Consider the following 12,532-nt stretch of genomic DNA (forward strand, 5'->3'; position numbering starts at 1 on the left):
ACTATTATGTCTTAAGAAACAGTGATGTGCTGATGGAGAATGAACAACTAAAACGTTATGCTCCCCGATTCCCATCGCCTGTTTCGCTCTAATCGTCTTCTGAGAGCCGCCATTTTTTTCAGATACTGGTATCATGTGCTGTGAGTTTTTGCCTTGTGTTTTGCAAAAACGTTAACTCAGAAATCTTTTTTTTTAAGCGACAGTACTTAAGAATGATTATACCACAGATTATAATGATGACATTATGAAGGCAATTCACCTAAACAGAAGGCATACATAAAATAAAAATAATATGAAGTAGGCAGTTCACGCAAACAGCAGGAAACACTAAACTGAAAAATCGCCTGGTACGGAAAAAAAGTAAGGATACCATGATCATATCGGATAAATTTGGAGGTACCCCTGAATCCCTGAATGTGTTGCGAAAAACCTGGGAACTTGATGTGTGAGTGTGTGCGGCAACACAAGACGTCATGGCGTCTTGATGTCATTGGACACCGACTTCGCATAACATGCGAAATTGACGTAAATTTAGCTACGCAACGTCACGGTGCCGCGGAGTGTATTGTTTCTCGTGACATCTGGGTGTTACCTGACGTCAGCGGGTCAGGTGACATTCTGGCGTCAATGTCATATATCTTTCACCTGTATGTCGGTCTAGAGCAACGCTTAAGGGTTAGGTATGTGTCTTTCTTGTCATTAAACCAAGCCTATTTACACATTTTGTTGTAAACATACAAGGTGCTATCTACGAAGAACACATGCGCAAAGTACCTCACCATGTGCAATGTGGACACAAAACATATATCGGAGAGCGTTCGTCAACACAGAAACAAGTACGCATGTTTGATCTTAAGCGCAGAGTACTCGCCGGACCACAACGAGGTCCTCCACCAAATCCTCTCTACTCTGAGAGCGTGTGCTTGATTGACACTGAGCCTAACAAACGGTAGAGGCTTTCAGTAGAGTCCTTCTACATCGGAACTACGCCGGGGAACATATACAGGTCCCCGTACGCCTTGTCTTTTGTTTACGACAGCGGCCAACGTTACGTGAGGAAGACACACAGCAAAAGATTGCCATTGTAAGAGGATTGCAGCTGCGCCGGTACGGATACAATTTGGTCATTTCTGAGGAATAACCTAAATAGATTTCAAAATGTCGGGACTTTTTTTTTTTTTATTTGGCTGATGTTCTTTTTTGTCTATAGCTTTTCTGGATCAATCATATTACAGTGAATAATGTTTACACAGAAGGTATTTTGTAGATGTTTGAATTGTTCAGCGAATGTTTTACTCATAGAATTTATAATGAAGATATACACTCCGTGCGGGAACTATAGGGGGCGCTTTGAAAAACGCGCGCAGCGCCGCTAGCGGAGGAGCTGGCGTTCGACCGTGAGGCGCGTTCAGCAGCCTGCGGCGCCTTTCCGCGTGCGAAGCTGTGGCGGCGGAAGCGCGCACGGACGAAACTTCTGCTTTTTGAGCCGATACGTTGAGGGTGACGTTGCATGAATGCTGGGGCAGACCTAAGAAGGGCATTTAGCTGTTCTCCTCTTCTTATATATTGAGTTTTAGTTGTTATTAGGGGTAATTTCTCTAGTTGCGGCCAAAAAAGGAGTTGGAGCAATTTTATGAAAAGCAAGACGGCCGCCACCATAATTGCTTTGAGTGGGAAATTTATTTCGCTCGTCGCTGTAAACGTAGGACTTCTGGAACGATGATATTGGAGGCGAGTGAGATGTACACTAAGTTTCTGCACGAAATGTGCCAAGTTTCATTAAGACGGCAGGTGTGAAAGTTGTTTCTAACGAATAAAGAAATAAAGCTGTACGGTATATCCAATATTGGACCCAAAATGTTGTGTTATAGCGGGCTGTGCAAAGTGCAGATTTGGGCACGCAGGTGCTTGGACTTGACAGTAACATGACACAGCACTTATTATAAAAAAAAAGGGTGGCATAGGGAAACCAGGTGAAAATTTGGTTTGGGCGGCGTAACTCAATGGGAACCGGTTTTGACCATGAAAAGGCTGTCAAGAGAATACCACTGGTCGGGGGAGGTGGAGAATTTAGAGGTAGGAAAGGACTAGTGGACTTTACTTCCAATTGAAACAACTTTACGAAAGGTGGTTCCAAAGCCGAGAAAACAAAGTTGTCAGCCAACACACGGTTTGGCCGCCAAGGACTTTTGCGGTCAGCTGTTGTGTAATAACCTGTTGTGCGAGGTGCTGATTTTCGGCCCGCAGGTACTTTGACATGACCGTCACTTGGCACAACACTTATTATAAAAAAATAGTTGGCATAGCGAAATCAGGTGGAAATTTAGTTTGGGCGGCGTAACTAAATGGGAACTGGCTTTGACCGTCAAAGGCTGTCAGAAAATACCACTCATCGTGGGAGGTGCACACTTTACAGGTAGGAAGGGACCAGTGGACGGTACTTTCAGTTCGAACGACTTTGCGATAGGTGGCTCTAAAGCCGAGAAAAAAAATTGTTGTCTACAGAACTCGGGGTGTCAGTGTTTCCACATCCAAAAGGAGGCTGATCAAGAAAGAAAGCACACCACATAAACTTCCATACTCAAACGCCGATTCTCCAGTGATTCCGAGTTTCATGGTTGTTTTCTTTAGAATTATATTTGTCACTTTTTTTACCCTTCGAATCTTTCTTCATAAAGTACAGATTGCGTGCCATATTTGTCCGGAATTATCATCGACTCGTACGATGGGGACGAAACTTCTTTGGAGGGCATTCCTCCAACGAAATTGGCACTGCATACCCGCGAGTGTGGGATGGCATTTCAGTTCGTCCCATCGGCGCTGACCCATGCAGGCGTTACTGGTACGAAAACAAACGCAGAGCGCAAAGCGGCAGTGTAGAATATGTCAGCCGTGTCGACACAGTGGCAGACATGATCGGGACATCAAATTTCTCGCGTCGTATGGCACGGCTCCATCGTTGTCGCTGTCCCACAAAACATCGGCGAGGTGAAAAACTGTGAAACTTTGTCTCCACGAGATACGACGCATAACTATTGAAGCACTTAATGACGCAGCATAGGCTGCGTCATTAAGCTGTGAACCCAGCGCTGAAAAGCGCAACAGCACCACTCCGGCTTCAACGCGTACCAACGTACGCGGCGTGGTTTCGGTTTCGTTTTCTCTGGGGTGCTCACTGCCTACCTTCGGTACCGGCCGCGCGGCGGCGCGCCAGTCGCGTTGCACGGAGTGTATACGTCCTAAGCAAAAAAAAAAAAAAAGATGAAATTTGATTGAGGTGCTTTTATGTTTTGCTTTGCAGTCATTTTTTTTTACTTTCTAAAAAGCACGATTTTGCAACTTTCGACACTGTTTAAAAGAAGAGACAACAAATGCAAAACATGGCGAGCTGTAATAACATTTCATCTTCCAAATTAATTACTGCCAGTATTCCACAAGGAAGTGTTTCAGGACCGTCCCTTTTCAATGGTATATTAATTATGTGCTTCAGCAGGATAGTAACGCAGTCTATGTTATCTATCCGGATAACATGAGCCTGTTTATTTCCGGATGGAATACAAATGAAATAATTTTAAAAGCTGAAAGGGAACTTTCCAAGCAGGCACTGGTCTAACGAGAACGGTCCAAAAATAAATATATATAAATCGAAGGCTATTTTATCCAAAACTACACATAAGCAGACACAAATAACACACAATTTATTACTCGGTGACACTTCTATTGAAATAGTTAAAAGACGAACAATGCTTGGAGTTATATTTTCAGACAATATGACGTGGACAGATCACATTGAAGATTTATATAAGTCCTTAGGATCGGCGACAGGAGCTTTGTCACGATATCAACACATCCTTCCATGTAATGCGAAACTTGAAATTTATCATGCCCTATTCACTTCACACATAAATTACTGCGCGCCCGTATGGCGCACGACCACAGCAGGAAACATACACGCCATCCTTGTTCTTCAAAAGGAAGCTCTTCGATATGGTGCTAGTGTGCCAAGCTTACAAACAACCGCACAATTGTACACACATTATGGTATAATAAGCGTAAAACATATTTATGCATTTTGTTTATTGCATTTTTTATTCGTGTCAAAAGAAAGTTTCAGAGCATTTTTAAAAAGGACACCTGACATATCGAAACAAAGAAGGGACCCTCGCACCCGCAACTGTGACAGGTGGTTAGTGCCGCGCCGGTGCACTTTATGCTTCTCGCAGTCGCTGACATATAACTTACCTTTTATTTTAAACATGTATCTAGAACAAAATATTAGCTTTGATACATTTACTAGTAACAAATGCGAGAATTTTTCGGAGACAATGAATGATAATACATTAGTCTCTATCTTGCATGCGGAAGTTTTGGTGTTCAAACCTCTATTGTACTTTTTCCTACAAAATAAGCCATCTGGGAAAATTTGATCAATGTCATTTATCATTCCATCAACTGTTAATAATCCTTATATAGTGTATGACATGTGCCATATATAATTGTATACATTCACATGGTGTTTATGTGTACTCATGATCTTAGGCGTCATATTTGTTGTGCTTTTTCACAAAACGTTGCAGTCTGTATAGGCCCCCAGGCACTCTCAAGCTGTCAACGACAGCTTTTTCGCCCGGGGACCCCCAACACTGTTTTGGAAAATAAAATTGAATTCAATTGAACGTGGACAAGACACCTTCAACTAAAATTACGGGAATCTCTAAAGAATTTATAAGCTGGCCTGGTGTCCCTTTGTCGTCTTCGATTAAATACACTTTGGAAATAGTGGTAAACATTTTCAGTATTTACTTAATCTCGGTCTCAAAATTCTCAGCCACTTTAATTTTTGTTAACACTTTCTTATTTGATTCTTTTAATGCCAAAATGTCTGTGGGTCGCTTTTAATAAACTCAGGAAGCGTGATATTAAACTAACGTGTTTTTTTCTTTCTAAATTTACCATAGCCACGAGCTTTTGATAAGTTCCTCGAAATACTCTGTTGCAGCACTATGTTGCCTTCTACGCCGCTTCTATTTACGCTTAACCTGAATAATGTATCGGCTAATCCAGGGGCTTTCGAGTTTATTACGTACTTCCTTCGAAGGGACAAAGGGCTCGATGGAAAATTTTATAGCTTCTTTAAATGTTTCTACAAGCCGGAAACACTTTCCTCGGAGTCAGTATTTAAATTATCGATTATGTCTACATCGTTAGCTCGGTCATAGTCTTTAATATTTAGAACAGAACGATTCCGCGTACTTCTCACGTGTCTAGCAGTTCAACAAAAAAATAAACGATGATCTCAGATACCAAGTTAAACACTAAGCACTCCATTCAGAAATATTTTACTAACATGTAAAATAAAATAGGTTTACCTCTAAATTCCTCGCAAAGTATGAGTTTTCATGTTTGAGCAGTGCTAAAGGCACGTTTCCTTCTATGTATTTGCAGGCGGAAATGAGGAATAACCTCAATAGATTTCAAAATGTCGGGACATTTTTTTTTTTTAATTTGGCTGATGTCTTTCTTGTCTATAGCTTTTCTGGATCAATCATATTTCTGTGAATAATGTTTACACAGAAGGTATTGTATAAATGTTTGAATTGTTTAGTGAATGTTTTATTAAGAATTTATATTGAAGATATATGTCCTAAAAAATGATTAAATTAAATTAAAGCTGCTTTAATGTTTTGCTTTGCACTCATTTTTCAGTTTCTCAGAAGCGCGGTTTTGTAACTTTCGACACTGGCTAAAAGAAGAAACAAGAAATGCAAACATGGCGAGTTGCAATTTTTCAAAATGCTCTAAAACCCAGCGCCTTAACCATGTTGGAGGCCACTGTCCATTGATTTTGAGAATGCATTTTTTGTACTATGGAATTTAGCCTTTTTGTTTCTTTTTATTTTTATTTCACTGATTGTGAAATGCTTTTTTTTTAATTTAAATTATCTTCGCTTCTGCTCACATCTATTCTGGTATTAGAAGATACAGGTATTATAAGAATATTTAAACCATATTCCGATTCAAAAATTGCGAATCCGCATAATTAAGACTTTAGTTAGATTTAGCTGGTTCATGATGATTTAAAAGGTTAAAAGCGCCAAATTTTAATGTTTCAAATAATTCAGATTACGTTCGCGACGAAGATGATCCTGCCAAAAAACTAGCAACTACAAAAAAGCTGTCGCAGATGGATAGGTTAAATAGAAATACGCTTCTTTAGCAAAACAAAACACATTTCTTTGACGGCTAAAATTGTATTATAAATTACCGCAAGTCCTGTTGCATTTCAGAGAGAAGATTTTTAGTTTTTCTTTAAAAATCTCGATTTTGGGACCGCTATTAACCATAAAATATTTAGCTGTGAAACAATAACGAATTCCTTTCTTCGCAACCAAATAGAGTAGCTAACACGCCTCAACGACGAAAATTCCACTTTCCTATCAAATACCCGGGCTTTCTCAAGGGATCTCGAAATACGTAAGTCGAGGTTCTGTATAAAATTTTTGCGATCCAACGTTGCATTTGAGGGACTCAAAAGCGTAGATTAAACACCTGTCTGCGCAATGGGAATAAGCGAAACGTTTCAATCACTTGCACTTTCTTCACTAATCAAATTATATATCCAGCCAAATAACTTTTTTAGGGGGCCAAGTACTGGTAACACACAGGAACTGTACCTGTACATTGTTGTGACTGACGCTCGGCAAAGTCTGAGAAAAATTAGACACTGATGTATTTATTACCGTGTTAATTTCACGGCCGTATTCAATTGTTTTATAGGAATCTTTTTTTAAATAAATTTATATCGAAAGTGACAGGGCAAAACATATAAGCATTCACCAATAAGCTCTCTAATCAGTTAATAAAAATACCCTTATGTGTACTTGAACAGCTCTTCTGGACATCTGATCACTGCGTCGTTGCTATAAGGTATACCTTTAATTGACGTCTTGATCAGGCCTTCGTATAATGTAAGCGTTTATACTCATTAACATGAAACACGGACGAGACCAGAAGGATGCATACTCAACGTTATGGCTTCGTCCGGTCGAATGGGTCCCATGTCTCCAGTTCCCCGGCCTTTCACGACCGAACTCGCCCGCTCAGATTTCTGGAGGGCCGTAGTAAGTTCCTACTCCAAATAAAAAAAAAAAAAAAAAAGAAACTAATTTTTTTGTTGTTGTTTTTGTTTCCGGCAGCGTACTCTTGGGATACTCTCGGCAGTCGTTCAGAGATGGTGTAACCACGAAGCAGCACATCACATCGGGCAATAGTCCTTCTCTGAAATGGCGTAGGTCACAGTAAAAAAAAAAAAAAAAAAAAAGCAGAATGTTGCATTTGAGATTGCCTAGGAGTCACGGCGTAGTTCGTATCTCCAATCTCATATACTGCCGTGCCTGCTTTTTATTTTATTTTTATTTTTTATTGGGCTGACACCGAACTCTCCTCGGAGAATACAAGGAGCCCTTATGCAAACAAAACATCGAATGCATCGTCGGACACAGTTACCTAGCGAATCTGCGTGAATTCTACTAAAATAACGCTCCTGGCCTTTCTCTGGACGTGCCTCTAATCACAGACGCGCTTATTATCTCTACAAAAAAGTAGTTCATGCACATCTTAGGAGACCAAAAAAGAATTATTTAATTCAATGCTTTTAAATGTCTCCAACGCAAATAGCAATAAAAATATCGTAACGTAGGGGTGAAGTAATGAAGACACAACTAAGATATAGCGTCGTTTAATTTGTTACTTTTGAACACTTTACATACGGAAAACAATCAATTGCACTTTCCGAGTATTCCCAAGCGATGTAAATTCATTGGAATGGGTGGTGCAGCATACATTTCAATTAATGGGTACAGTGAGATTAGCTTACTCTGCTGCTCTTTATTTACGATGGGAAATTTGACACATATGTTATGAACGAAGATGGATATCAAACCAAATAAAGGTAAAATATTTCTAGGGGAACTTTGTTGCCAATTCTGTTTTGGGAGATAAATAATTACGGATACCTATTTCTGCTGGAGGCCAATACAGTAATACGTCATTTCTTGTAATACCGAAGACCACCGAGATTGGGGTAATATAAGAGACAGCAGAAAAACGACCTCACAAATTCTTGTTAATCCTTTTCTGTTTTTTTTTTAATCAGCTCGTTTGCGCCATTACTACTGATTCAAAACGTTTATCAGTATCAGTACATGAATACTAAGTTCAAACCTGAACGCCCTTAATTATGTTTGACGTGAAAGCATAAAGGAACACCTCGAACAATGCAAATAATATATTTTTAGCGTTTTCAGGATGTAGTGAAAGCTATGAGAATATTGTCCGCCTTTCGTACCGTTTGAGTTTATTCATTACGTTTGCACATTAACGTGCAGATGCGTACAGTGGTGATCACACACTTGTATATATTACGTAGGAATGTGCGGCTATCTCCGGCGGGCACTAGACTTCTGGCATTCGCGGCTAGTAATCTCCTCCTGTGTGAAAACATGAAACGACCCTCTCCAGGCATATCCTTCCTGCTCTACAGACTGCTGCTAAACTCAAAAGCTGCTCGTACTCTCTTCATTAACGTCAAATAGCCTTAGCAAAATAAAATAAAACTAAATGTTGAGATCATATCAAATATGTTATCATAAAAAATAAGATTACAATGCGTTTTTTAAAGTCCTTCCACGCATCTCTTTGAAGCAAGCACATTTTATTACGATAAATAAAAATATAAAATGGCGCATATAACTGCACCTTAAGGGTCATGCAGTACACCCTTCGAACGGACCATTATATGCTGACCTAGGGTGCCTACATGTTTCCGCCGCTCCTCTGTTTAGGGTGGCGACAACGTTTGTGATACCTGTTGCCGACAAACCAGTGTTGCCTACCTCGTTACCATGGCAGCCTCCGCTGTTTCGTCGACCATTTTGTCACACTCGCCAGTCGTCCGCTCGCGCTACTCCGCCAATCCTCGTTAGGGCTAGGGAGCGCCCACCGCTCTCGTTCCGACGGCGAGGTTTCGGCGTGCGATGCCGGTCTGTTGCGTTCCATTTTGTCGAGGGAACTCACTTTTAGATAAATGCAACGCATACTTCCTGCTCGCAACTTCAAAGTATGAAACACCCGAATAAAGAGAGCGACAGCCACGACGACCGCCATCCCGCTGAGCCTCCGACTCGTCCGACTCCTCTTATGAACGGAAACGGAAGTGGCCTCACAGTGTTGCCGGTGTGTCGAAACTACGAAAACTCAACGTTGTGTACGTTTAGCGAAATAAGAAGTGGGTCAAAATGGCGGTGGGAGAGGATCTGGGAAAGGGTAACAAGAAGTTGGCGCCACCCTAAGGAGCGGAAACATGTAGGCACCCTATGCTGACCGCTTAACAAGTTTACTTGTAATGATTGTAACCAGTCTGGCGTTCACCGGAGAAAGTCACTTGCCTCCGCTTTATAGCAAACTGTGGTTAACACTGCACTTAGGAACATGTCCTAAGGGGTTTGATTTATAAGGGAATTACGACTCGCCACTGAGCCATGTATATTACCACTAGGGATGCCGCGAACAACCCTAAGTTCGAATTCGAAAGGTTTTGATATTTACGACCGTGCGGAAATTCAGATTAGAAAAAATTAGCAACTTTTGAAAATCGTTGAGTTTCGAATTCTTATAAGTTCAAAGCTTTCACGGTTTCTAAAAGTTCGGGTTTGATTATTTCGAATATTTTTTTTACTTGAGGTTCGAGAAATTCGAAGATTTCGACCTTTCCTAACTTGAAATTTGAGAGATTAGAATGTTTCAAGTTCCTTTGGATCTGAAATTAAAAAAAATTCGAACGTTTCGAATTCTTATAGACATAAAGTTCTATGAATTTGAAGATTCCGGATTTCTTTCTACATAAAGTTCGCAAAGTTCGAAGGTTTCGATTCTCTTTTATTGCTAAACTCGAAAAAAAACAAAAAAAACTTTGAGGGTTAGGAATTTCTTTTAAGTCCAAGTGCTCGAATTTTGTAGTCCGGTTTTCATGTTCCGCCACAGTTTCAGTTCCAAATACTGTTTTCACGCCTCACTGGTTTTCACAAGATCAGGTTTAGAAAAGTTCGGGTGTGATATTTAGACTGCGCGAAATTGGTCAGGCAATTAAATGAGACGTGTCACACGCTGTAGATGAGCAATTTAGCCAGTGCAGTACAACCGCTAGCCCGGGGTCTTTAACGTGCACCACGCAGTAGTGATACACGACCGCACGCCGGTACGATGCTCATCCAGGTCGAAACGGGCAGGGCTGGGGCTCGAACCCAGGATCCCTGGGTTCTGCAGCGCGAGCTCTCGCTTCACGTGCGTCGAGCTGGGTGTGCGTTTTAGCCCACTCGGCCACCGATCCCCTCTGTCCAGTGTAAACATTTCCACATCTTAATGGAATCTCGTATACAACATTGGTCGCACATTCAGTGTATTGTACAGTGTGCTTCTCAGAGCAGAGTGTTTTTTTCTGCCGTGTAAGCATGGAACAGATTTTTGAGAGCTTGCAAGGGGCTGAAAAAACAACATTTAAATCGTGTCTACTAGCTATCCTTTTAATGTTGTGAGACACTTTATGCCAAAAAGGAATTACATGTACACGTTTTTTAAATTTATTTGTCTGGCTGCCCCCTTGTAAGATAGTTAATTTTATTTTTTGAAATAGGCTCTCACAGCAGCTCGAAATTAGGTTAGGTGGGGAGCCTACGTATTCTAACCTTATTACGTGCTCAGCAAAACTGATGTCCATCTGATGTTTGCAACTTTTTGCAAGAGCTGCTTTAAGATAAGGTAACGCGATACATCTCTTGACCAGTTTGGAATGTGCAATTTTGTAAGAAACAAGGCTTTCTTAGAACGCGGGCTATACTTCCAACAATTTGTGTCTAAAATTAAAAGACAATCGTCAACATACCTGAAGACTTTAACTACATGCAAATCAGGTAGGCATTACAAAATGCGTCTGTCCAATGACGCTAAACATATATTACATAAAATGGCCATGGTTCGACGAGTGGCCGACCGTGCCGGTGAATAGCACAAAGAGCGTGCGATTGGCGTTGGTGTGGACTTCTTCAAGGACACTGAGTCACCTTCCTAGGACGAAGCCTACTTTTGAAAAAAGTTGGGGGCTTTTTAAAACAAAATGATCTATATCTTGTCCAGGTTGATAAGGTGGGCAGTTTCGTTGTTTTGCCGAAAGGTTTGTTCCAAGAGAGAGATCGTTGAGAACAGTAGCTAAGAATTTCAGGGAAATCAAGTTCCATTCGAAGTTGCAAAAAACTCAGGCTCTTAATATGCTAAAAGTTTTGAATTTGGAAAGTTTGAGGAAAGCAGCCGAAAAAGCGGAAAGTAATTTTTTTGGAATTGTTCTTCACAGCAAAAACAGATAAGCCTGATTGTCCCTTCCGGGCCAATGTGCCTGAAAGGAACACGTGGCAGTTTACGGTTAGCCGTTATCTATAACGTCACCTGGCAACCTTGGCTTTGGAGAACCCTTTCCTTGTACGAAACTCAGATGAAGTGATTGACGTGTTTAGAGAGGTGTGTAAAAATGCCCTCTCGGCTTTCAAAGGAGATGTTCAGGACCTCTATTATTCTGTGCTTCACGACTGGTTACTCCGAGCTGTTCGGGATAAAATAGACGAGTCGGGAGAGGTCAACTTTCAAAGTTCTGCGGGCGTTAGTAGCGAACATGGTTTTAGAGATGCTGGTCTTTTACCTTCAGTCCGCTGCCGTCAGCTGCAATAAGCGTTTCTTTGTACAGAAATCTGGTGTTTGTATTGGCTTGTCGGTTGCCCCTGTTTTATGTAATATATTTTTAGCGTCAATGGACAGACACATTTTGGAATGCCTACCTGATTTGCATGTAGTTAAAGTCTTCAGGTATGTTGTCGATTATCTTTTAATTTAGACACAAATTCGGGTTTCGATATGAAGTTGTTCCGGGGATCGTTGATATTTTTAAAGAAGCGTCAGGTGGACTTAGGTTCACATGGGAGATGCCCGTGCTGAACTGCATTCGGCTTTTGGACCTTATGGTCATGTTTTCCGACGACCATGTTTGTTAGAAGTATAGCCCGCGTTCTAAGAAACGCCCTGTTTTTTTACAAACGTGCGCATTCCAAACTGGTCAAGAGAGGTATCGCGTTAACATGTCTTCAGGCAGCTTTTGCAAAAAGTTGTAAACATCAGATGGACATCAGTTTTGCTCAACAAGTAAAAAGGTTAGAATACGTAGGAGACCCACCGAACCTAATTTCGAGCTGCTGTGAGAGCCTACTTCAAAAAATAAAAAGAACTAACTTACAAGGGGGCAGCCAGACAAATAAAGTTAAAAGACGTGTACATGTGATTCCCTTTTGGCATAAAGTGTCTCAGAGCATTAAAACAATAGCTAGTAGATGCGATGCAAATGTTGTTTTTTCAGCCCCTTGAAAGCTCTCAAAAATCTGTTCGATGCTTACACGGCATAAAAAAAGCACTCTGCGCTAAGAAGCACGCTGTC

The 12,532-nt window shown here is 40.9% G+C and overlaps 1 protein-coding gene across 1 annotated transcript; it reads left to right on the forward strand.

Annotated features, from left to right (window-relative positions):
• The first annotated feature begins 3,743 nt into the window (after positions 1-3,743).
• Positions 3,744-4,427, forward strand: LOC115322085. The gene has a single exon (XM_040215196.1). It carries the CDS (start codon positions 3,744-3,746, stop codon positions 4,425-4,427), a length of 684 nt encoding a protein of 227 aa, XP_040071130.1.
• The last annotated feature ends 8,105 nt before the right edge of the window (positions 4,428-12,532 follow it).

This window comes from Ixodes scapularis, unplaced genomic scaffold, assembly GCF_016920785.2.
Source record: "Ixodes scapularis isolate PalLabHiFi unplaced genomic scaffold, ASM1692078v2 PGA_scaffold3__209_contigs__length_174095766, whole genome shotgun sequence".
In the NCBI taxonomy this organism is placed as follows: domain Eukaryota; kingdom Metazoa; phylum Arthropoda; class Arachnida; order Ixodida; family Ixodidae; genus Ixodes; species Ixodes scapularis.

Excerpts from the sequence above, each read along its gene's own strand:
- LOC115322085 (XM_040215196.1), top strand. The coding sequence starts at position 3,744 with ATGCTTGGAGTTATATTTTCAGACAATATGACGTGGACAGATCACATT.